This window comes from Scylla paramamosain, chromosome 9 (genome assembly GCF_035594125.1).
Source record: "Scylla paramamosain isolate STU-SP2022 chromosome 9, ASM3559412v1, whole genome shotgun sequence".
NCBI classification, from domain to species: domain Eukaryota; kingdom Metazoa; phylum Arthropoda; class Malacostraca; order Decapoda; family Portunidae; genus Scylla; species Scylla paramamosain.
The window spans coordinates 30,548,913-30,575,000 of NC_087159.1; the positions used below are offsets into that span (position 1 = coordinate 30,548,913).

The window sequence follows — 26,088 nt, forward strand, 5'->3', positions numbered from 1 at the left end:
AAACAGCTTCTATGAAGTTAGGTGTTCTGAGACGTCTCCGCCAGTTTTTCTCATCCCCCCAGCTGCTAACTCTGTACAAGGGCCTTATCCGTCCATGTATGGAGTATGCTTCACAAGTCTGGGGAGGTTCCACTCATACTGCTCTTCTAGACAGGGTGGAATCAAAAGCTTTTCGTCTCATCAACTCCTCTCCTAACTGACTGTCTTCAGCCTCTCTCTCACCGCCGCAATGTTGCATATCTAGCTGTCTTCTACCGCTATTTTCATGCTAACTGCTATTCTGATCTTGCTAACTGCATATTTTCTATCATTCATCCCTTTCTCTGGTAAACTCTGGAACTCCCTGCCTGCCTCAGTATTTCCACCTTCCTATGACTTAAATTCCTTCAAGAGGGAGGTTTCAAGACACTTATTCATCAATTTTTGACCACTGCTTTGACCCTTTTATGGGACTGGCATTTTAGTGGGCATTTTTTATTAGATTTTTGTTGCCCTTGGCCAGTGTCCTTCCTACATAAAAAAAAAAAAAAAAAAAGAAGGTTACTGAGGCGCTTCTTTGCATGGTGTGCCTCGTGCTTCACCTCCGTGGCAATGTTTACAAACACCAGTCGGCACCACGCCTAGGAGTGCAGGAGCTGGACGGGCGTTGTTAATATTTGAAAGTTATATCTGGGAGACTGCAAGAAAGTGGATATTGTTAGTCAGCCCTTCCTGGTGAGTAATGGAAGTCGTGTTGTGGGTGGGTCGGGATCTTCTTTGGCATTTTATTCAGAGGGGTCTGGCACGGGCAGGTGTTTGATCGGTTAGGTGACCCTGAAGCAAAATCCAACACTAGACAGTGAAAAAGTTTGATGCTGATTCAGTTCTTAGAAATAAGCAACACCTGTTATATACAAGTACATCTTAAGATTTCTTCGGACAAACTTACAAGTCTCTCTCTCTCTCTCTCTCTCTCTCTCTCTCTCTCTCTCTCTCTCTCTCTCTCTCTCTCTCTCTCTCTCTCTCTCTCTCTCTTTGTCAATAAATGAGTTACTAGTTGCAGGCAGTGGAACTTATAAGTAAGAGGTTATTAAGTATTGTTAAATATAAGTTGTAAAATAAGTGCAAGTTGGCAGCTGATGCAAAAATGACATGACTCCAACCAGCCACTGAGCACCAGTTGTTACTAACATATCCTCAGTATAGATCAGGTTATCTGGACTTGCTTTGGCTGTTGCCCAGCTGTCCATTTGTGAGGTAGTCAACTGCTGGCCTGTGGTACCCCATCATAACCACTCCCTTAATATTTAGGAACAGGCATCACATGTAGAATGAATAGAATATAGCATTAAATACATTAATTTAAGCTCTTCTGCAGACTGTGGAACTACAAATTCATAAATAAGAAAGGACAGAATGGAAGTCATCTCTCCTGAGGGTTTGAGGCAGGATGGTCGCACCCCATTGTGCCTGAGGGATATCAGCTGCCGCCTTGGTCTTTATGACAGACCTAATGGCAGTGCCTACATTGAGATGGGCAATACCAAAGTCTTGGCTGCTGTGTATGGTCCTCGGGAGGTACTGTCACCTGTCATATTTGTTATTCAAAGCATTGTATTATTGAAAATCTTTTATGTAATTTAAGGGATGTCTCATTTGCATTAAGTTTTGTAATCACTTTGTGGTTCATATCATGTTATTTGAGAGACATCTACAGTTTTGAGTACATTTATATCTTGTCATTTAAAAAAAATTTATTTTATTTTAATTTTTATGTAAATACCTGTTTGTATATAACAAGCTCAGTTAAGTCTCCTTGAAAGAAATCTCCAGTCTCTTCACCATGTCCATCACCCTAATTAGATATGCATTCCAGGTGCGATCACTCAGCAAACAAAATCTAGACGAGTGTGTCATCCAGTGTGAGATGAGCCGCATTGCTGCATGTCAAGGAGAGCGTGTGAGGCGGCCCAGGGACCAGCGCACCCGAGCACTCAGCCTGCAAATTGCTGGAGTGTTTCATGCTGCTATAAGGAAGACAAAGTACCCAGGCTCACAAATAGATATCTATGTACAGGTATGTGCAGGTGATGCTAACTGAATCATTAGAGAATAAACTAAGAAATAAATGGTGGTGATCATAACACCAGTGGCAATTATGGTAGTAGTGAAAGTGATGATAATTGTGGTGAAGTTAGAGTGGATAGAAGTGCATAGTAGTGATGGTGTTGCTACTGCTGTTGTAATGGCATTGGTGGTTGCAACCTTTTTGAACTCTCACATTCAGCTGATCACAAGCAGTACTGTGTAGTGAACCTGAGCAACTGTGTAGACTTAGCCAAGTATGAGACTACTCTTCAGTTTAATTTGTCAATGATAAATTTTGATAGATTGTAACACATAACACTCTTCTTGATTGAGTGGTGTTAGTTTTATCTTTATTTAATCTCCTTATGATCAAAGCTTCAGTGACAGACAGACAGACAGATTTATGTAGCATTTTTAGCAATATAGGTATGAATAGTAAAGATGAATTATAAATTACTGTAAACAAAGATAGCAGGTAGACATGATATGTGTGTGTATGTGTGTGTGTGTGTGTGTGTGTGTGTGTGTGTGTGTGTGTGTGTGTGTGTGTGTGTGTGTGTGTGTGTGTGTACATGCATGCATGTGTGTTTGCATATACTAGTGTATAACTAAACAGATCCTCCAATTTCTACCACAGGTGCTGCAAGCTGATGGGGGAGTGACCTCTGCCTGCATCAATGCCTCCACTCTGGCCCTGATACATGCTGGAGTGGAGCTCGTGGACTATGTGGTCTCCTGCACTGCCTCTATCAACAAAACCACACCCATGCTGGATGTGACCCAGCAAGAGTCAGCATCAGGTTGTGAGGTGACTGTCTCTATTCTCCCCAACAAGGGGAGTGTGGTGTCCCTGGATTGTGCCCACACACTCCACCTTGATCAGCTGGATGAAGTGGTTGATCTAGCCATGGAAGGCTGCCAACAAGTTTACAAAGCCATGAGTCAAGAAGTGGAGACATATTTACAAGACAAACATGCCATAATGTCTCATCGCTAAGCAACATTTAAGCTCAGTACTGTGTTTTGACATTATGGTGTCAAAATATTCTTCATCGCCATCTTCATCTCATATTTCTTATCATAGCATTCACATCCTCTGTGATTTTCAGACTTTGCTTTGAGACTGATTCTGTTATAATCTTCTATTAAAATAAAAGAATTAAAACATTTATTAAGAAATCATTTTATCCAGATGCTGTTATTTAAAATGGCAAATTCGTATTCTTTTTTGTTAAAAGATGGTTTCACTTCCCTCATTTTGTTATAGTGTTTTAAACTACTGGATGCAAAACTTTCAAATACTTTTTAAAGTGGCCAGAAACTCAATAAATGCCTAAAGGATAATCTGTTAAACCTCTGCTGTCTAAATATAACATGGTTTGATGCAACACGCTACAATTTTCTCATCCTGATATATTCATAGTAGATGGCTCATCATATAAGTCATAACCAGCTTTATATTAGATTAAAACATAAAATCAAACACAATGATCCTCATCATAAGGCAGTTCTACACTTGAGACCCAATAAGAGGCAGGAAACAGCAGCTGATGTACTTAGCATTGAGCACAGTCAAGGTCTCAAGAGCTTACCTATCCAGCAGGTTAGATGCACCACATGGAAGTGGAGAGATGAGATTGCCTTTTCTGTCCAGAATGAGAATGTTGCTTGATACCACACCACATCATGGACATGAAAAGCAATTGGGCAAGGGATCTAAAAAGGTGTTCTATGTGCAATAAATAATACAAATGATAACATAATATGAATTATTGAAAGCAAAAACAAACTACATTGCACAGGCACACTGATAAAACTCTTGCCAAATCTTGTGTGCATATATATATATATATATATATATATATATATATATATATATATATATATATATATATATATATATATATATATATATATATATACACATATATATGAGAGATATATATATATGATATATATATGAGATATATATGAGAGAGAGAGAGAGAGAGAGAGAGAGAGAGAGAGAGAGAGAAAACAACCCTCTATATGTCTGATTCCTAATATCAACCTTGACTTCGACTTACAGGCTAACTCTACCAAGAAAAATTTATCGTATTTATGAACGACCACACCTGCTCACACACACATTTGTAACTCTAACACAAATAACATTCATAAACATTCGATCACTGTATTACATAACCCAGCTTATTATGAGACCAAAAGAGTGAGGAATGGAAGGAGACTAACAGACAACAACACGTTAAACGTATACAACTATTATCAGCTTGGGGTGGATATTAAGGTTGGTATTACAGCAAGTGATGGTGACGAGTACAACAAACACTCCCAGCACACTGTAGTTGTTATTATCAGCGGGTCAGCACACTCCATCCCGTCCATAAGGTAAATGTCTGCATCGAGACACTAATGGAGCACCAACCTTCAGAAGCTGTACTTCACCAAGCACTGTAGTGGGCCTTATACGTCACGGGCCTCTACTTCCAAGGGCACGACAAGGTGTGTGTTTTGTTATGTAAGCAGTGGAGATTTCAACCGTATGGAAAATAATGAGCTGGAGGTGACGGCGACACACAACGCAAATACACAACTTTTTTTTTTTCTTTATTGTTAGATTCCTAGCTCCCCTCCTACCATTAGCGCTATCAGAAGGAGGCACTGGAGAAAACTGTACCTTGATCTATGCATGAGAATCTGGAGAACTGTCAGATGGAGAGGCGGACGTAAAATTTCATGCTCCAGTTGTGAACTGTAGGCGCCGCGAAGGTGAGCAGGAGCATGCGGATATTGAAAGTTTTTCATTTTTGCAGGCATACAATGAGTGTTCGCCGAAGTAGAGATGACTATGAGGACTTTCAGGACAGAGGAACAGAGGAATCGGCTCCTCCCCAATCACCTCCTCCTCCTAACAATCTTGACCCGGGGGCGCACATTGAGATGTCAGCTGCTGTGTCAGGGGTCGTGCCTGATGGTGAGCCTTGGTCTCAGCTTTGACTTCTGATGAAACATGAAATTTAGATAGAAAATTGATGGTTCATAGTGGTAAGAATGGCAGATATAGGCAGTGCCCAAGGCTTCAGTAGCGAATTCCGGGGAGGGGGACACTTGGTCATGTTGTGTGTGTGTGTGTGTGTGTGTGTGTGCGTATATATAAATATATAAATAAATAAATAAATAAATATATATATATATATATATATATATATATATATATATATATATATATATATATATATATATATATATATATATATATATATATATATATATATATATATATAATGATAAACAATTATTATTATTTCTCTTCTATGATAGTTAAACATTGAGTACTAGATATATGCAATTTCAGATCACACATAACTAAACACAGAAGACTTATGAGAGAATCTGTTAAGCTTGTGATTCCACTTCTAGATGATAGCTGCTATTTCTAGGTCTTATGGTAGTGTGTGTGTGTGTGTGTGTGTGTGCAGTGGCTCTGTATAATATAATTTTTTTTTATCTTGGTGTTTTCAAAAGTTGTCTAATTTCTCTTCAAAATCTATTACACTTGCAGCATTTATGACTGATTCCAGGAGGCTATTTCAGTTTTCTACCATTCAGATGGAGAGTGAAAATTTCCTAATGTTTAGTCATGGTAAACTTCTAATGGTGACTTGTTTTTGCAGACACCTTTACTGTCGACCAAGCTGTCAATGCCCTGGGCTTTGGAAAATTTCAAGTAAGCAAATATTGTGGCTGTGGGCACATACCTAACTTGTCAATGAAAGGATGAAGTAAAATATTACCATAAACAGTTGTCAATTGAGTTTACAGTGTGTGAATGATGATGGTAGTGCCAAAATTGGTGATAGAAAAATAAAGAAATAAATAATAGGTAAAAACAGGCAGATTCAAGTGAAGCTTTGCAAATGACTGTAAACACTTATGAAATCATTAAAAATCATTATGAACAGCAGAAAAAAAAAAAAATAAGGAGCAATCACCCTTATGGAATTGGGGAACAGTGAGCTGCAGTGTCTGTATGGCATGAAGTGGAAAGAGGAGAATGATATGACTGAAGCATGCAAGTAGAAACTATTTATCTTTCTCTACCTTTGCTTAATAGTTCTGTGAAACCAGTGTCAGATATAAAGACAGACAGATGAAAGTAATTATTATTCTATGAAGATATTTTTCAGACACATAAAAGTAGAGGAGCAGATTGATGCATGTGAAAGAGGTGTTGGTAGAGGCCAAACAGTTGAACAAGCAAGAAAAATAGTTGTCTACCAAAACTATTTTGCATGGCAGGTGAAGTTGTCCCTCATCACTGGCCTGTGTTGGATGGCAGACTCGATGGAAATGATGATCCTGGCTATCCTTGGGCCAGCACTGCACTGTGACTGGCACTTGTCAGAGTGGCGGCAAGCATTCCTCACCACTGCTGTCTTTATTGGTAAGTGCAGCTCACTAGTTATTCCACATCTATTCACTTGCTCTCAGCACACATGTCTGTGGTGGTGGAATGTGCCACTAGATAAACTACTTAACAAAAACCAGACATATGATGATAATACTTGCTTATTATAACTGATCTGGTGACTGTAATTATAAACATACTAGCATTGTGTATAATATGGCTTGGTATAGCAATGCATTTATAGATAAAAGTAGTATTATTTCATTGTATATTCAGTTTAATGGTACTTTCAATAGATCTTGTTATTTTCTAACAATCTTGTTATATATTCCTTTTTCAGATTATCTACATATTCTTATAATTTTCTTTGCTTGTTTTCACTGCCTATTTTCCCACCTGCCTGATCAGTGGAGCTATCTTTCCTTCATGAACAGGTATGATGCTGAGCTCTGCCTTTTGGGGCCATCTGTCAGACAAGTATGGGAGAAAGCGATCTCTGAGACTGGCAGCGGTGATGCTCGCCTACTGGGGTCTTTTGAGTGCCTTTGCACCAACCTATAGCTGGATAGTGCTTCTGCGGGGCCTCGTGGGATTTGCAATTGGCTGTGTCCCTCAGTCGTGAGTCACAGTGGGGGAGCATATAAGTACCAGATGATCTGGTGGTCTATATTGAGAGTATCTGTTGGACTACATACATACTGTTACTAGTAACCCATGTGTGGGAAAACCAGATGGAGTAAGGTAAGGCTCCTCTCTGCCCACCTCTCCCTCTGGTAATGTGCCAGTAGGAAACATTTAGAATGTCATGTACCTACTGTGTAGAAAATGAGGATATAGGAATTTTACAGTAAGAAATGAAATTAGAGGAAGATGCTTTACTAGACTGCCAGCAGTGATCATTCAACTATGGAAGAATAAGTTTAGTAATAATCATCAGGTGTTGCTGCTGTCCTCATCTGATACATAAGAATGTGGTTGATGACATATTACTACACAAAAAATTATGTAAAAGAGTTTATGGAAAAATAATTACCCAAAGAATGCAACATTTTCCAGTGAGGTAATTAGTAATCCATGGCTGGTTTTCAGTGTGACACTGTATGCTGAGTTTCTTCCTGCACATCAAAGAGGAAAATGTGTTGTTCTCCTTGATGTAAGTTCCTTTTTCCAGCTTCAGATAAAAGAATGAAGCAAAATATTGGTTATCAAGTAAACTGATATGTATCAAATTTGTAAAATTTTTTACCCTCTTTTGTTCATCAAGTATTGTGGTGTGTTTCAGTGTTTCTGGGCAGTGGGAGCATGTGCTGAGGTGATCCTGGCGCTGTGGGTCATGCCGCACCTTGGTTGGAATGGACTCTTGGCTCTCTCCATAATTCCACTGGTGCTCTTTGTCATTGTTTGCGAGGTTAGTCTTTTCTTCCCATATTTTTTTTTTTATCCCATTTATATTACTTCACTTTGCTCAGTCCCTTCACAAATTTTTATCAAATTTCTTCAGTTCTATTAGTCTCTAATTTCTTATTTTTCATAACACCATCTCACACCTGCTCCTGTACTCAAGCACTATTTTCAGCACCTCTGTCCTTTTCCTTGACATTGTAATTAAGGCCTATTTCACATAACCATACAGACATCTAATGGTACAATTACAGTCACAGTTACAAAAGCAACTGAGTGTGGCATACTAATTGCATGATTAAAAACACTTTGTTGCCCTTGCAGTGGCTCCCTGAGAGTGCTCGGTTTGATGCTACATCTGGAGACTCTGAGAAGGCGCTAGCAACTCTGCAGAAGATTGCTGATGAAAATGGTGAGAACTGAGACAGTAGACAGTACTAGAGGATTTTCTGCTATACTTTTTGTTCATATCAGTTTGCTGTTTCCACTAAATTTTTATCATTAAGGTTCTGTGAGTCATTCCTTCAATACTTTGTGGCTGCAACTTCCTAGAATACACACTGGTATATATATATATACACACACATTGCTCTCAGATTGTAGATTTTCTGGCCTGGGACACTTAATGAATTGAGTGTACAGGAAATGAAATATCTATTGTCTGATATCTGACCTCCACACTCCTCCATCAGGCAAGCCAATGTTGCTTGGCCGCCTAATTGTAGATGATGTGGCACAGATGAATCGTGGCCGCATCAGGGATCTGCTAGTGCAGGATCTGAAGTGGACCACCCTGCTTCTCTGGTTCATCTGGTGAGGCCTTGCCTTTATTGGAGTTACTAACTCCATCTTATATTGCCATGTTATAGAATATTTACCTACTTGTATTTTAAAACATAAATGTAAAAGAGTACTGTACTTGGTTGCGAGGGCCTGGGAGTGGGCAGTCGCCCCAGAAAATTCAAGCCATGACCAGGCCTCAAACTTGGGACTTATAGTATTTTGGTCAGGTGTGCTACTGCCTGAGCTACTATATTGCCTCTCGTATTTATCTAATTTGAAGTACACGGTACCCAAGCTACACTTGTGCAATCCCATCTTTATATCTACATCTATCTAGTCTTTCTTTCAGTTGGTGCACACTTTTTACTGACATTTCCTTCTCATAGAAGACACTGTGGTAGGCAGAACATGGCTTGGCTGCACATTCCACATCCAAACTGGAGAAATGCTCCCATTCTAATCTGTGATTGCTGTAAAAGGTGAAGGATTATGGTCTCCTGCTCTTGATTTTTACCCTAACAATGAGACAAAGCATGATGTGTTGTGTTGGATTTAAATGGGATGTCAGCCTGGTATATATATATATATATATATATATATATATATATATATATATATATATATATATATATATATATATATATATATATATATATATATATATATAACTATTAATTTTTCAGCTTCAACCTAAGCACTGCACTTGGAGATATAATATATATTGATATAATATATAATGATATCCATGTTGATGCTTTGTCTCTGGATGGTAAAAAAAAATTTTTATTACATTATTTACACTGTTGTTATAAGTTTTATCTCTCACTGCAGGGCCTCATGTGCTTTCTGCTACTATGGCGTTGTCCTAATGACTACAGAACTCTTTGAAGCACCAGAAGGCAGCCTATGTACCTTATCTGGCGCAGATGAATCCTTCACTTGCACAGCAAACTGCAGACCTCTCAGCTCCCAAGACTACCTGGACCTACTCTTGACCACTTTGGCAGAGTTCCCAGGTGAGGGTGGCAAGAATCTTGCTTGGGTCATTAACTGAACTGCTGGTTGCTGTATTTACCACAAGTATTGAAGCTCTTAAAAAAAATAGGTTTGCGTTTTGAAGAGGATAAATGTCCTGAGACCAAAAATTCTTTCAGTTATTATTAATAAAATTACTGTACTCCTTTTGTGTTGTATCACTACAAAAATATGAATGAGTCATAAAATGTCAATGAATTATAGAATATTATAATCAAAATTATTTTTTTATAATTCTTGAAAAGAAATGTCATTCCACTACTTGTCAGATAATATTACCTATTTACTCCTCACAGGTATTTTGTTCACTATTGTGGTTATTGAGCGTCTGGGCAGGAAGACAACCATGGCTTTTGAATTTGTGGTGTTTGTTGTTTCTATAATTTTTCTCTTCATCTGCACTTCCAGGTAAAGTTCCTCCTGTTATCATATATGAGTGGTAGACTAAGGACTGAAATGTATTATATTATATAGAGAGTGCCTGTTTACCTAATGCATGCCCAAAAAAGTCAGTTGATTTTTGTACCAATGACAGTCGTGGATGGCTGACTTACATCCTGTTCGTGGCACGTGGAATCATCTCGGGTGTCTTCCAGGCAGCCTACGTCTACACCCCAGAGGTGTGTGTTGATCACCTGATGTTTCCATTCATATAGAAAATAAAAAATTGCACAGGTTCACTTAATCATGAAATATATATAGTTTTCTTTTTAAAAATTCAGACTGACTTTGAGAGGAAAAGCATGTTTAACCATTTTTACTTAATTAACACATCTTACAGAGGTGTGTAAAATAGCTTTCTTACTAAGATGGATTGACAGAAAGTTATGTCAGGGACAAGACTTTTTTGTTTGTGTCAGCCCACTTGTATGATTGTCTGGCTGCAGGTATATCCCACGTCCCTACGAGCGGTAGGTGTTGGCACGTGCTCTGGAATGGCTCGCTTTGGTGCCATGCTCACCCCTGTTGTGGCGCAGGTCCTCACTCGCACCTCCATTCACTTGGCTACAGCAACATATGGTATTGTGGCAATTCTGGCCATTGCTGCAGCCCTCATGCTGCCCATCGAAACACGTGGTCGAGCCATGGCCTAGTGTCATGGCCAGTGATGGTACATGTTCGGTCTTGTATAACATATGTACATATGTGTATCCATCTATATACCTGGCTGGCATCCTCCTTATTGGGGAGTGGGTAGCCAAAGCAAGATATCTACATAGTGCATTGTTTCATCTTTGGAATAAGAACACACAGGAAGGGTTCCCAAGCTTCTCCTTGAAGTCATCTTTCATTCAGTATGGTGCAAATATTTTTCCAGTTTATGTGAAAAATAAGAAATATTGATTTTGATACCTATGAACACATGTGGAAGGCAGAAGAGGCAATGGTAGTGAAAGGATAAGAAGCACAAATGATGGCAGAGGAGGTAGGCTGGTGAAGATGTTAAAGCATCTCCAACCGTGAATTCCTCCATAGTGTATGCTCACAACTTTGTTTTAAGTGTTTACTTGTATTTAACAGTTGCATACATATTATTATATTATAACTTACAGACTCATACGTATCATCTGAATCTGTGAGTTTCATATGGTCTTTTGTGGAAGTTGAAGGCTACATATTTCATAAAAATGGAACCTTGTCCTGGAAAAAGAAAACCATCTTTCCTTTTCATATGCAATTATCTTGTGTGAATTTAGCACTTAACTTGAATACTTGATGCATATTCTTTTCATGAACTACTTTTCATCAAAGCTTTGTCTCTTTCTCTTTCATAATCACATTCTGGTTGAAAGTCTGTGCTGGAGTCAAGTCAGAATGCTCCAAGGCAGTCATCGGCTTTATGCAATTTGCCCATAAAACTTTTGAGATAATTTTATGTTTGTACATGTTTCAGTTAACTATAAAATTTCCTTCCATGTTTCTTAGCTTTGAAGAAGCCTCACAGCATCCAGCTTTAAGTGTGTTCAAGATTGTATTGTGAGCTCAGTAAATATTTGGATGACAGTTCATTACCTCTACAACAAAAGTTTATAACTTAAGAACTGTTGTATTCTAGATTAATATGTAAACTAAGATGCTTTATTTAAATTTTTTTATACATAATATATTTATTGTTGGCCAATTTACTAGTTTTATTTCCATAATGTTTATTAACTGGTAAAATGTTCACGAATGGGTGTTCCAACACACAGTGTATACTGTAGTTTCATAAAAGACATATTTATCATAAAAAGAACCCTTACCTCATTTAAATGTGGAGAAGAGTAGTAAATCAATACTCTCCACAGGTGCTTATCACCACAGGCATGAGTGTCACATGGGAGGGTGCAACATCACAGCATCATTTACTTTCACCTGTATAATACCAGGCTAAATATAGTCAAACAAACTTGTAGCTAAACAATATCTGCACCCTGAAATTCATGTAATTTTCTACCAAACAAAATGATAATCATGAAATACAATAGGGAATATATAAAAATGTTCTCTTCAATTATGCTTAACTCTTATTAGAATTCAACATCAAAACTTGGTTCATAATACATGAAGATCTTAGGTAGAGGTTTCCCCAAACACATCTGCCTTTTAAAACCTACAAATAGCACATAAAAAAAATAAATATAATTCACTTCTTGATATACATACATATATGTATATAAAATTACATAAAGCTCATTGCATTATAAAATATAAATCAATACTATTAAATCAAAACAAAAAAGTATTTACACAAAGAGATGCTATAATTCATAGGTGAGAAAGAGAGAGACGATGTGCCATCCAGTAACACGGATATTTGATACAGAAGTATGGAAGCTGACCTGGAAGAGGAAGCTCAATCTCAGATTAACATTGATATCAGCACTGAACTACTACAACCAATACTTCATATACATTCACTTGGTTGCATTTCCATAAAAAAAAATGTGTATCAATACAGTTATGTATGTGGCAATCACTGAGAATCCATGACTTAACTTTGAAGACACTGCAGGTACTGAGACTCTTAGAATCAAATGCTTAGCAAATGTATTCATGCTGTCCTATTTATCAGTGGTCATTAGATCACAACCAAACTAATTTCAACATGCTCCAAAATACAGTTGTTGTGGAGTGTGAGTAAAAGTGTCAGTTTAAGAACGCTAGAATTCACAGCCTGCAATAATTTATGGGGTGTGGGGTACTGCTTCAGTACTGGTAAAGGTGTCAACTTAACTTATGGACTTATTTCAGGCAGTGAAGAGAGAGAGAGAGAGAGAGAGAGAGAGAGAGAGAGAGAGAGAGAGAGAGAGAGAGAGAGAGAGAGAGAGAGAGAGAGAGAGAGAGAGAGAGAGAGAGAGAGAGAGAGAGAGAGAGAGAGAGAGAGCACTATGAGGAAATGTTTAGCTTTCTTTTCCAGTGCTCTAAGCAAGCAGAGTTGATAGCATTGTGACAGAAAGCATTTCACTCACAACTTAGTAGTACTTTTTTTCTTTGCAGTCAAGTAAAAAAATCAATGAACATTTAAAAATTCACATGATCTTAATCCACCCTAATAAACTGTGCATAAAATAACACAAGTGTGTGCATGTGCATGTGCATACGCACGCACGCACGCACACACACACACACACACACACACACACACACACACACACACACACAAAGGCATAACTAGGACTTAATCCATAGTCAAAATTACATATCAAAATCAAATACACAAAAGCAAAACCTCATAAATCCATACCAAGAATACCATGACTGATTACAATTCGCACATCACAATGCCTGATAAGCTCAGCACAGATCTGGTATATGGCATAAATTATGTGACTAACATGTGGAACATTCCATCTGATAGTCTTGCAATGTATAGCACAGTGGTTCCCAACCTTTTTCTATCTTTTCCCCCTTCATAGAGTGGCAAGGAAATGTAAAAACTCTAAAAACAGAATTATGGAATTCTGATCAAAATTATTGTACATAGTCGCTACTGAAGGCGGTCAAAGCATAAATTTTGATTTGTACTTCAAGAAAAGTCAACTGCCACATTATATGATTTTTTTTTTATTCTGTTGGCCAATAGCTGGTAATTTTATTTCACTCAATAGATTTCTCCCCTGGAAACTTAAAATTTTCCCCAGGTTGGGAAATACTACTCTAGCAAATGACAAAAATGGATCTCCATGTATACTAAATCCCCATGTTCATTAAATCAAACAGCTGCAAATAAAATTCACTTCTGGTCCAGTACTCAGTAAATAACACCACAATAGATCTAGTAAAACACAAAATTACACCACATACTGTGTGAGTGACACTTGATAGGTAGTGAAAAGTTAATACTCAAAATATCCTGCAAACTGCAGATTTAGCACATCAAATCAAACTTAGTTTTAGTGTGTGGCACATTACACTGCCTACATGTCTGGTAACAAACAAATTACATCCACAATACATGTGAAGTGAGGTGAGTTACACAATCATTGTGGATATCATGTGAAGCAAAATTTACAATCTTCAGCAGACCTGTTCCACACCTAGTGAGCTTAACTTCCCCGCAATGAATCATACCCACCATAGGTATGGTAAATGATAACACCCACAGCATGTTTAGCATTTGGCTCAACCCTTAACAAATATGAGGTTATGGGGACTGGTATATGGCATGTCTTGTAGCATGCTACAAGGAATAGTCACATAAATATAATACAGGTTAACCATCATTAATCCGGCACTGATTTTGGGTGGTGTAATTTCAAATATCCCAGGTCTCCACACCAATATGCCATTGCTACTGTTTGTTGGTGCTACTTGCTGCACAATCAGCTGGCATCACTTCCAAACACAGGGAAGCTGTTCCAATTTGTTTTTCTCCATTTATTAAACTTGCTCAGTTTCAGCTTCAGTCATGGCTCCAATAAATAAAGGAAATACTTCTGATTATGTAAAGTGCAAACACAGTTCATTATCCATACAAGATGAGTTGAACTGAAAAAAACCTTGACAGCAGTGTCTGTGTGAAACTTGTGTGAATTATACAGTTAGCTTTTTGACAGTTTTTAACATAATGGAACCAAAAGAAAAACTGCTCAGTTTCTTTGTGAACAGTATCAGATGTACCAATACTATTGGTATTTTAAAGATGGGCTTGGGAGATTAACAGTTGGGTTAAGTTTATTCTAATCTAACCTTTCTGAAATCCAGAAAAATCTCTTCTTCAGTACCCTACAGGCCCCAATAATACCGGATTAGTGATGGAAGACCTGTTGTAACAATATTATCATCAGATTCTATATATGAATGTATGTGTGTATCTATGTATGTGTTGCAGTTTTTCTTCAAAACTATCTGGTTTTAGTGTCATGGCAAGAGATGGCCAGTTTCTGCATGGTTCTATTAACTATCTAACCTGAGATTTTAATCAGTTGTGCCTGTTTCACATGCTTGTGCATGATATGGTATGTGAGATAAGAAGAAGCACAATCAAATCTTGTATATTCATATCTCACACCAACATTTTCTTCAAAGCAATAACTGAGGAAGCTAAAAAGTAGTATCCTGTATTCTACTATGACCATTCTTTGGAGGATGGTGCACCACAAGGACAAACATCCTCATGACTTCATGGACCCTGCTTAAGCAATACTCATGTTTACAGGGCACACAATACCATCTGTATGCTATATATGCACACTACCTTTTACACTTCTCTTTTTCACCTTATTACATAAAAATAATGAATATGATAAAATACAATAAAAGGTTGTTGATGACATTTACATAATGTAAATAATTATGGCATTTTCCCCACTGTCTTTCCTCAAGTGATTATGCTACCCTGTGGATCCCTAACAAGACTTGGCATGACAACTAGTCTTGGGTGATCACATTATAAGGGCAATGCCAGTCTGGTATACAGATATAAATAAGGTCAAAATCCACAGGATATGAAGCTGGCATAAAAATATATAGTAAAATAATAACAATAATAATAATAATAATAATAATAATAATAATAATAATAATAATAATAATAATAATAATAATAATAACAATAAATAAACAAGATATATAAAAAGTAGAAATCAAATATTAATACTACAAATGTTTTATAGTATAACATGCATTTGAAAGTACACTAATCCTTATGGAAAATCTGCACCCTGTTAGTCATGATACAGCCTTAAGTACATGACAGAAATATGATGTGGTTGGAAATAAGGTGAGCATTGAAGCTCCATTGTGTATGTTAAGAAAATTTCCCATTTCTAGAATATCATGAAACACGAATATCTGGGGGCTGAAAAGACATTTTGTTTTAAACATGCTAATAAAAAGGAACAATTGTCTTTATCATTGTTTTAGACATAGACAATGAGGACAAACTTACACTATATCCTAAACATTTAGGTTAAGATGACCAAGGAAATGCTTAAGACAAAACGGAACTATAATAATGGGCCAGTCTTTTGAGGCACTTGATATCTGGTGCAGCCTTTAAGACAGACTTTTCTGTAGTTTTCCAAATTTTGCAAATTTGGCAAGTACTACTAAGACATGTGGCAGACCCATGCATCAGGTGGAAATGTCAAATGGCAAAATTAGCATCATCATTCACCATTGTTTCTAAAAAATTAAATATTAACTTTATTCAAATGAATTACCATCTTGATACATGCATGAAAGCAACATTTCCATACAAATCCTCTTCAGTGCTTGCTTTGACTTCTCTCAGTAGAAAGGAGTACAAATTACAAGCCTAAATATAATTTTTTTTTCCAACCCATCATCTTAAAAAGGTAACTACTGCAGAATTCTTTGTTTTGTTAGTAAAATATGATGTTTACAGTGTGATAATGTTCAGTTTTAACTTTTTTTTTTCAGCTGAACATCATGAAACACACCATAGATTGCTTTACCCTTTACATCTACAGTTTGTGCACTGGGTAGAAGAAAGTTCACAGACCGCTACCAGGCATCAGGTCATTTATAAGGACTGTCCAGTTCTGTAACTTTACTGTCCCATCTTTTTTGGTGGGTAGGCATAAGGAGAAATATGTAGTTTATTAAATAACTAACCTGTATCCAAATTCAATTTATCTTACATGACTGGTTTAAAATACTGGACATTAAATTCTTCTTTGTTTCTAAAATAACCAACACTAAAATCACAGTGTTAATGGTAAAACACTAAAACCACATCATTTCAATAGTGCAGGTGAATTCCAATCAGCTGTTGTGATTAGGAGTCATATGAGATGTTTCCTTAAGTCATTGCATGCTCCTATAATAAGTTGAGGTAAGACACTTTTCTTTACATATAATGTGAAGAGTTTTGTAACCTCAAGAACTATTGTTAAAGTTTCATCACTGTAATAAGATCTATATCTAGAGTCAGTATGTAACATACTAGCTACATAAGTGGACTACACAAAGCTCCTGTATTGAAAACCAAAAGTGTACATGTCAAACTGTACACCTACTAGGTCATGATACTGCTATGTACTGCTACCTATTATCCATGAGGCACACATTCAACACACTTTTAAGACGATTGTCTAACTCAGCAATGTGCTACAAGTAAAAATGTTCATTCTAAGAGCTACAAGAATCTATAAGAATCTGTAGAAAAAATTGGATATATCAATGTATTTAGGATTCCACAGACATCATGTTTACAATGTGAATTATGAAACTAGACACTTCAACTTCATAAAACATTCCTCTCATCTGAGTTGCACTTGCTGCCTTCAGTCTAATGCAAGTTGTGACAGTTGTAAGTTATGCTGTTATAAACAACAAGACAACTGGAACAAAACAAATCTTCTTATTCTCAATAATTAGTTTAAAAGCTAGAATAACCTGATCATGTAAACTGAATTTTTTATTATAAGTAGAATACAAATGCCTTGAACACAAAATTCCATTGAACCATGCATATGATCTAGTGTAATAAGTTAACATTATCCAACACAAATTAGGCAATTCAATCCTCTTGCTATGCAATACTATATTATCTAGAAATTGGCAACTGTAAAGTCATCAGGTCAAAGATAGAAGTTAGTGCTTCTTACAAGCAAGTAATTGGTGTGCTTGGCATTTCAGAATATCTATTCCTTATTCTTATCTACCCAGCGAATAGTAAAAAAAAAAAAAAAAAAAAAAAAAAAAAAAAAAAAAAAAAAAAAAAAAACTATTTGGCTTTGTGTTGCTCTTGACACTTTGATGAATTTGCTTTATATTTGCCATTCAATCCCATGATTCTTTGAAATATTCTTCCTAAGGATCTTTTGAAATATATATTTTGAGCTTTCAACATAATCTACATGGTGATTCCTCTATTTAAGCAGACCTTTTCTGTCCCTTACATCAGTAAAATCGGCACCATTACTTCCGAATTGTCCATATTGCACTATGGAAATGTCATTATCTTCCCTTATCTTTTAATGCCTAAAATATTTCATATTTCAAATAACCATCCTCTTCTTCTCTGGTTAACAGGTGAAGGCAAGAATATTTCTAAAGGAAACAAAAATTGTAGAAAATAAGTCCTGATGACTGTAACGAAACAACACTGTTTGGATCCGGCAGGTACAAATCAACGCGATGCAAGGCTCATCACTGAATAAGGACTGACTCATCACAATCACTATGGCATAAAAGGTGAAGATCTTGGATATGTAACAAGTAAAGAAACAATTTTAATACATCTACTGGCATATATATATATATATATATATATATATATATATATATATATATATATATATATATATATATATATATATATATAATATTACATAACTATGTGATCTTTATGTACATATAAGTGTATGTGTAAGTATGTAGAAGTATACACAGCATGTTTAAGTCTCTATTCATATATGTATAAGTGTGCAATACTTTTGCATATCACTCATTATGTATAAGTTTTGGCACAAAACATGATTTTTCAATCTCACATTTCAATCACTTTGTTGGCATGACAATCTAATGAATATGCTATGAGTATAATACATCAATGCTTGGGTCCCTCACAAGGCTGTCAGCATTATTCTTAAAAAAAAAAAAAAAAAAAAAAAAAAAAATATATATATATATATATATATATATATATATATATATATATATATATATATATATATATATATATATATATATATATATATATATATATATATATATATCCAAGGTTCCTACATAACTGGCAGCTGACAGTTGGTAAATGACTTGTAAAAGTAATGCCTCAAGTTTTAAAACAGATCTAAAGGGTCAGGTCATAAGAAGGAGTCCACAGATCAAACACCCTGACAAGACACTAAAGGTGCATGATATCTTACCAAACAGACCATAATGATCACCATAATTGTGTAAGTTACGATCAATCTTGATTATCATGATACTACATAGATATCTAATGTCTTTTTTTTCTTTAGACCAATTATCCCAAGTTTCCAAGTAACACAAACATCTTCAAGTCTATCCTTTTGTCTCTTTGGAAACAGTGAGTCTAACACCAGATGATCACACAGTTTCTCTTTCCTCAAGCTTCATCTTCTTCACAGGAGGATTCACTGTTGCCATCACAGCAAAGTAAAGCCTACCTTATCTGAAACCTGTGAAATTTATATGAAGAGCTTCACCAAGGAAGGAGAGACCAGAGATCAGAGCACTTGACAGGACACTGAATATTTTACTAATCTCATTATAATGATCACCATTGCTCAAAAGGATTGAGTGCAGTCAACCTTGAGTGACCTTTGAGACAAGTCATTGAGGAGGTGCACTCTATGACAGACTAATGCACCCTGAGGCAAGTGGTGACTTTCCATATACTTCTAAAGTCTAACTATTTTTTTTTTTATGGGATTAAAGTCTACATCTTTGGAAAACTGGAAACCAAATTCATCAGTGGAGGAAGACTTTCTGCAAAATGGTTTCTGAGGTTTGAAAGAGGACACATACTCACTCAGTAAGCTAAAAAGATATGTCTGTCAGTAAAAAGGCAATGCTGATTTCAACTACAACTACTTCATTTTCTCAAAATTTAATTCTATTCCTAAAGTGTGATCCATCACTCCAATGAGGCTTGAAATATAAAGTAATTATTTCTATCTGAATCTGTCCAATAGAAGTGACATAATTTATACTGACTAAATACTTTCTCAGCAAGATGCTACAATATACTTCCCAACACATTTCTTGCTGTTCTTGATAAATATGAACGAAAATTAGAATAGATAAATCATAAAATAACCAATTTCACCCTGGAGAGACCATGCAGCATGTAACTTTTTGGATGAAGTAAAATATGAAGCATTTAAAACAAATACAACCATGTCTACAGACTGTTAAAGCATCATAACCACTTTGGCTATATTAAACATTTTTGTGTGATTGTACTTGCAGACATTATTGCTTCTGCAATGTGATTTATCCAGAAAACTGTATGGGTGACTGGAAGAATGGCGCAGGTACACCTGCGCTGATAACACTCAACAAATAAATAAAGAAAATTAAAAACTATGTAAAGGAGATGATGCACCCTAAAACCTCAAATGCCTGGGCTAAAACTGAGGAGGAGAGGGAGCAGTGAGTTGCCATCATTGATCTAACCTATTGCCACGTCGAAGATGGTGATGGTTCTTGCGACGACGAGGAACCTTGGAGGCTGCATCCTCTCCTTCATCGTCACTGTCTTCATCCTCAGGGGTACTAAGGGTGACTGTTTTGCGCGGTAATGACTGGATATACGAGTTTACTTTTTCTTCCACCTCAGTCTCATCATCCACTGAGTCATCCTGCAAGTTGATAGAAAGTGAACAAAGGTTGAGAGAGAAATCAGATATTTTAATGTAGTTGTAGAGCTTTTTAAATTAGACCCAAAATAGCTAGGAATGAAGTACAAAGGTTATCACAAACCATAGTCTGTGCAGCTGCCCCGGAGTGAAGAAGGCAGACACATGTAAACATGTATGAAGGTTTAAACATGATGATTATTAGGATAATAATCTTGAGGAAAATTGCACAGCTGAGTTAAAAAAATTGTACACTAACTTTTTTAATCTGGCGGCGACGCTGCCATCGGTGGTAGGTCACACAGACATACACACACATTACAGACATTGCAGCCTGCACCAGGATCCACAGGATGATGTTACGGATCTGTGTGTGCTGAAAGATGTCGGCTCCAAACTTGATGCAAATGAGTGACTCAATACACATGCAGAGTCCGTACACCCAGCACTGTGTACCCACTCGTTTGCAGCGTGGATCAGTCACATAGCTATAGTACTGCCTGCAATACAACTTTGTCTTAGGCTTCTAAACTTTGCACTATAGGTGTACACTATTTTTTCATAGTTGTGGTATCAAACTTCTTCTGTAGTGAATAAAATTCCATCACCATGCTATGTTCTTGGTAGGTCTAAAAATCAACCTGTTGTATAGATAACAGATAAGCACTAACATAAATGCAACACAATATTACCTTATTGTAGGTGCAGACATGGCACCAAGAAGAAAGATCCTGATAAACACCAAGGGGTGACTGGGTGGCATTTGAAAGATGTGTTTGAGGAAGAATGTGTTAAGTTCAGACAGCTGCCAAAACACCACCAACTGTGACACAGCCAGGAAGCGCATATAGGTGCATGCTGGGTCAAGCCAGCGCATGGCTGTCCAAGACTCAGGAGTAAACTGGAGCACGGCACGCTTCAGCTTTCCTGTTGTGGTCTGGATGTCCCTGGGAGAGAAGGGAAGTGGCTACTGAGACACTGAATTCATTATGTACACTAAATAATATGGTCAATCAATCTACCAGGGGAAATACATCAAGACCCTGCTGAACTACAGTTGACAACCAAGCTGGTGACATTAAGGGAAAATTGCACTGAATAATATAGATATAAATAAAATATTTTCAGTACAATTTCCTCAAAGTAAAGTGAATACAAGAAAATATGATGGAATATATTCATATTGTCTGTACTATCAATGAAGAGGTTCCTGGTCCTGTGTTCCTGAATCATCCTACATTTTCATTTATTCATCTTTTTAGGCACACATAACAGACATGCATTCTTAGGATTGCACATGAAGAAATAAAAAAGCAACTATCTGCCAGAACCACTTCCTTATCTTTTTAAGTTACCTTGCATGGCATATACAGACACATGTACTGTTCAGCTTAATTATTCTATTTGTAAATAAATTCACATATCATATTAATCAATGTTCTCTTATAATGAACAATAACATGGTGACAGTGTATCTGAGGGTGTTTCATGGTGTGAACCTTTGTCTGAAATGTCAAACTGCAGTTTGCTTTACTGCTTCAGTGAATCTTCAGAAAAGTGTAATAAACATTTATTTTAACAGGTCTGAGGTGCAGTGGAAGCTGTTCTCCCACAAACATTGTATTTTCAACTGGAATCCATTGATCAACATACTATATCTTAAGAGCTTCAAGTTACATCTAAATTTTACCTTCATTCATGTTTTCCAGACCTGATATACAGCTGAAGGCAAATCCTGAATTACTGTTATTTGCACAGAGATAAATACATGTATCACTAACTTGATACTCTCCCAGTTGTAATATCTCATCTCCATCAGGTGGCAGACCTGCATACCAAACCAGATGCCAAAACCATTACACAGCAGAACATCCAGGATGATTGCGTCCCACCAACACTCAATGAAGTTGGGCAGCAGGTGGGAGAATGCAATCTGGGGACAGCAGGGGGAGGTGGTAGGGGTAAGTCTAGACATCCCTTCCACTTCTTCAGCAATCCATACACAAATCAGTTAGGTAGACATGCATGTGGGATGAGAAGGGAGGGACTGAAATTAATTTCACAGCAAAATAATTATAGAAACTTGGGATGCAATCAGTGATGGATGCACAGTACAGTATACCAATCAATGGAGAAAATAAATGAAAAAGCAGGTGCATTTTTTGGGTCTAAGCAAAAAATAAATAAATAAATAAACAAAAAAATAAAAAATCAGGAAGTTTTAATCTGAAAAAGACTGCTTGGCTCCATACCTCAGTTATCTCCCACATGACTGATATGGTCCACAGGATGCCATAGTGACGCACCAACAGGGTCTTCATGGCCCAGCCGGCAAAGTGAGCAAAGCAGAAGAAGTCAATGCTTTCCCACAGCCTCGACAGGCTCAGGTCATCACATTTTTCACCCCACTCACCCTGGAAACCAGCAATCAAGCACAAAGATTTACTTTGATGACAACCTGTCCATACTGGTCTAGATGAAAACTGCAATTTGAATAGTGAGTGTGATAGCTTGAAATATACACATGAATGTATTTTATTATTACTGAAAAATTACAAATAAGCCTTCCATATTCTATATCCTTGAACTATACAAACAATAGCTTGATTGTTTAAAACTTACAAGAAAAATACAGGAAAAACTTTTTAGAGGATCAGTAGTAGTATTAAAAAAATAATAATGATAGTATTAAAATATTCAATAAAAATCAATCAATTAAATAAAAGACAATTACAATAAAAAACTGGACAATAAAAGTAAATCAAGTGACCATGAAGGACCTCACCTTATCCATATCAATGGTGAAATTCTTGAGCTCTGGGAAGAGCCATTCAAACATGCTCCTGACTGTTCGGTAATCCTGTGGAGGCAAAGCCAGTTAGAGGCTGAGATGGAGCACCTGTGCCTTGATCAGAATTTTTCAGTGTTTGGAACAACATTATTTATTATTTCAGTTATTGAAACCAAGAGATGAGGATCAAGGAGAGGATGGAAAATGAAATACAAGTCCCTGATAACACAAACATATAAAGTTTTATAACATTTAAGCTCTTCTCACACCAAAGGGAAAAATACATACATATCACCCACTGAGTATCTGCAAATAACACTGACATTATATGAATCTGTAGAGTCAATGCAGGACAGTGGACAAGAAAAGCACTCACAGCACTGACTTCTGACTGGTGCACCCTGCTTCATCATCACATTTTCTTTTGAACTATAACACCATACTGCTTTCAAAGTTCAAACTAGGTACAGGGAGGAGAGAGAGAGAGAGAGAGAGAGAGAGAGAGAGAGAGAGAGAGAGAGAGAGAGAGAGAGAGAGAGAGAGAGAGAGAGTAAAATAAAATTAATTTGGCAAAATAAAAAAAAATAAAAAAGTGTGAAAGAAACAGCTTCTTGTACCAGCCCTCACTATTACCTAATAAATGTGAGAAACTTTGCAGTCATCAATTTCTTAGCCATTTCATTAGCAAAATATCAGTGTGCCACACGACAACAAACAATATATAATTGTACACAGTAAACAGCTTCACCTACATGGACAAGGAAATATTCAAGTATTCCATCCATGCTGGATGCTAATGAAATGCATGCTGTAAGCCTGGTGTTGTTCACAAAGTGGGGAAGGAAGGATAAATTATTTTACAAAGATCCAGGGAAAACCTAGGAAAGTAGGAGATGAAAACTTACTTCTCAAAAGCAAACTACTTAGCTAAAGAACTAAAAAGAACATGACTGAAACTGTTAAAATAATGAAGGAATTGAAAAACATCAACCAGAAGCAATTCTACAACCCTGCTGCTGCTGCTGCTACAAAAAGAGGCAGATGCTCAAAATGAACTCCTTAAGACAATCGAAAGTGTTAAATGCATGACACTGGACATGATCATGCCATGACCGTGACCTATGAAATAATCTTCATCAACATACAGTTATCAGAATTGTTGCACATGCTCTAAAAATTTAATACTGTATTAGAGACCCTTTGAAGAGACAGACAGCTCCTTTAAGCCAAAGCCCCCAAGCCTTCTACTGGTTACTATGGTAAGCTGTCACTGATGATAAACACCTGGAATATGATGAAGAGCAGCAGCAGCATGTAGAGGATGGAGAGGCCAAACACAATGCGCCAGACAGCTGGGTGAGGCCGGGTGAAGGGACCATTGGGAAAGGCCATAATACTGATGATAAGGAAGAAAAACACCATGGCGACCAAACCCGCTTGGATGTTGGACTGAATACTCTCATTTTCATCCCTGAAAAATAGAAACAACCCTATATCCAACTATTGTTTCTTCTGTATGTCAGCACCACTGAATCACACTCCCCACAGCCCTTACAAACTCCCACAGCTGCAGCACACACACAAATTAGGAAGGAAGCACGTGTAAGCACTTGTGAATTGTGACTATCACGTGTGCCAGGCCAGTGCGATGTGCAGAGACGTGGGAATAAGATTTTGTTATCTTGCCTTGAGTGGGTCACAGCTTCCCACGCACACCGCACTGCTCACCCCTTGGCCAGCGCCTCGCCATCATCACGTAGACAAACAAGTACAATACATGAGTATTGGTCACAATTTGTTAATCAAAACAAAGCAAAGTACAGGACAGTAAAATACACAAATATATGACACTAACATACACAAATATACCACCGCCCGCATTCCCAAATCTACTTAATTATAGCAACCGCAGTCTATCGCAAGGCTTCAACTTAATTAATACAGCAACACATACACACACACACACACACACACATACCCCGATTCCCAGCAGCAGCGGCACATGCAGGTGAAGACAGGTGAGCCAGCTAGCGCCGCCCCACACTCACCTGGTGAAGGCGAAGTAAATCAAGCCAGAAATTATCACTATCAGCAAGGTGATCGTGTGAGACTTGTAGAAGAACTCGAGGGAGATGTCGTCCACAGGCCGTTCGTTGATCGAGATAAATCTGTCGGAAGCGTCGGAGCCTGAGGAATACGTCCTCCTTCGCGACGCCATCTTGTTTGTTTACTTCACCACGCGGGGCGGGGCGGGACAGCATAAGGTGTTTCCGGAAAACTTTTTACTCTTCATACATTAAGTGTAAAATCATTGAAAGATCTCTCTCTCTCTCTCTCTCTCTCTCTCTCTCTCTCTCTCTCTCTCTCTCATTATATATATATATATATATATATATATATATATATATATATATATATATATATATATATATATATATATATATATATATATATATATATATATATATATATATATATATATATATATATATATATATATATATATATATATATATATATATATACACACACATTACATAAGTGAGGCCAGAATGTAAAGAGTTCACTGTTACTCAGGCCTTACATTCTGCTGCCTTGTTATTTTGTCACACTGCTTTTCACACCCAAATTAACTAGTCTATGAAAACAGTGAAGGACTCATTGTGTGGGAGTGCAACGAAGGTATATCTTTTACCATTAGCAGAAAAAGATTGAAACATCTTATCTTTATCATAAACATTTTTGTTAAAGAAAACTAATTTCCAAATTATAACAGCCTACTCCACTGTATGGCAACTACATGTAGGAAGATACAAAGTAAA

The 26,088-nt window shown here is 36.9% G+C and overlaps 3 protein-coding genes across 7 annotated transcripts; 2 read left to right on the forward strand and 1 right to left on the reverse strand.

Annotated features, from left to right (window-relative positions):
* The first annotated feature begins 539 nt into the window (after nt 1-539).
* LOC135103866 (uncharacterized) lies at nt 540-3,302 on the forward strand. Of its 2 annotated transcripts, none has more exons than XM_064010766.1 (4): nt 540-714; nt 1,358-1,557; nt 1,856-2,056; nt 2,705-3,302. In XM_064010766.1, exons 2-4 carry the CDS (start codon nt 1,396-1,398, stop codon nt 3,062-3,064), a joined length of 723 nt encoding a protein of 240 aa, XP_063866836.1. In that variant the 5' UTR covers nt 540-714; nt 1,358-1,395; the 3' UTR covers nt 3,065-3,302. The 2 variants fall into 2 exon arrangements, with proteins under 2 accessions (XP_063866836.1, XP_063866837.1); XM_064010767.1 differs by having other exon boundaries at nt 543-714; nt 1,347-1,557.
* Nucleotides 3,303-4,219: 917 nt separating this feature from the next.
* Nucleotides 4,220-11,816, forward strand: LOC135103867 (synaptic vesicle 2-related protein-like). Of its 3 annotated transcripts, none has more exons than XM_064010768.1 (13): nt 4,220-4,354; nt 4,881-5,041; nt 5,742-5,794; nt 6,367-6,511; nt 6,910-7,093; nt 7,565-7,628; nt 7,758-7,883; nt 8,201-8,288; nt 8,569-8,689; nt 9,491-9,675; nt 9,991-10,102; nt 10,230-10,314; nt 10,582-11,816. In XM_064010768.1, exons 2-13 carry the CDS (start codon nt 4,888-4,890, stop codon nt 10,786-10,788), a joined length of 1,524 nt encoding a protein of 507 aa, XP_063866838.1. In that variant the 5' UTR covers nt 4,220-4,354; nt 4,881-4,887; the 3' UTR covers nt 10,789-11,816. The 3 variants fall into 3 exon arrangements, with proteins under 3 accessions (XP_063866838.1, XP_063866839.1, XP_063866841.1); XM_064010769.1 differs by having other exon boundaries at nt 4,283-4,569; XM_064010771.1 differs by having other exon boundaries at nt 4,331-4,455.
* Nucleotides 11,817-19,128: 7,312 nt separating this feature from the next.
* On the reverse strand, nt 19,129-25,544 carry LOC135103868 (phosphatidylserine synthase-like). 2 transcript variants are annotated; one of them, XM_064010772.1, is made up of 9 exons: nt 25,315-25,506; nt 24,551-24,737; nt 23,261-23,335; nt 22,728-22,889; nt 22,257-22,408; nt 21,168-21,422; nt 20,735-20,975; nt 20,294-20,478; nt 19,129-19,293 (listed from the first exon to the last, which is right to left on the reverse strand). In XM_064010772.1, exons 1-9 carry the CDS (start codon nt 25,482-25,484, stop codon nt 19,278-19,280), a joined length of 1,443 nt encoding a protein of 480 aa, XP_063866842.1. In that variant the 5' UTR covers nt 25,485-25,506; the 3' UTR covers nt 19,129-19,277. The 2 variants fall into 2 exon arrangements, with proteins under 2 accessions (XP_063866842.1, XP_063866843.1); XM_064010773.1 differs by lacking the exon at nt 24,551-24,737 and having other exon boundaries at nt 25,315-25,544.
* Between the last annotated feature and the right edge of the window lie 544 nt (nt 25,545-26,088).

Bases quoted from the DNA above. Each gene is read 5' to 3' on its own strand.
- LOC135103866 (XM_064010766.1), top strand. From the start codon at position 1,396: ATGGAAGTCATCTCTCCTGAGGGTTTGAGGCAGGATGGTCGCACCCCA. The intron at 1,558-1,855 runs GTACTGTCACCT...TATGCATTCCAG, and splicing joins CTGTGTATGGTCCTCGGGAG to GTGCGATCACTCAGCAAACA. The intron at 2,057-2,704 runs GTATGTGCAGGT...TTTCTACCACAG, and splicing joins AAATAGATATCTATGTACAG to GTGCTGCAAGCTGATGGGGG.
- LOC135103867 (XM_064010768.1), top strand. From the start codon at position 4,888: ATGAGTGTTCGCCGAAGTAGAGATGACTATGAGGACTTTCAGGACAGA. The intron at 5,042-5,741 runs GTGAGCCTTGGT...TTGTTTTTGCAG, and splicing joins GTCAGGGGTCGTGCCTGATG to ACACCTTTACTGTCGACCAA. The intron at 9,676-9,990 runs GTGAGGGTGGCA...TACTCCTCACAG, and splicing joins CACTTTGGCAGAGTTCCCAG to GTATTTTGTTCACTATTGTG.
- LOC135103868 (XM_064010772.1), bottom strand. From the start codon at position 25,484: ATGGCGTCGCGAAGGAGGACGTATTCCTCAGGCTCCGACGCTTCCGAC. The intron at 24,738-25,314 runs GTGAGTGTGGGG...TCTATTTTTCAG, and splicing joins ATTTACTTCGCCTTCACCAG to GGATGAAAATGAGAGTATTC. The intron at 22,890-23,260 runs GTGAGGTCCTTC...GCTGGTTTCCAG, and splicing joins TCACCATTGATATGGATAAG to GGTGAGTGGGGTGAAAAATG.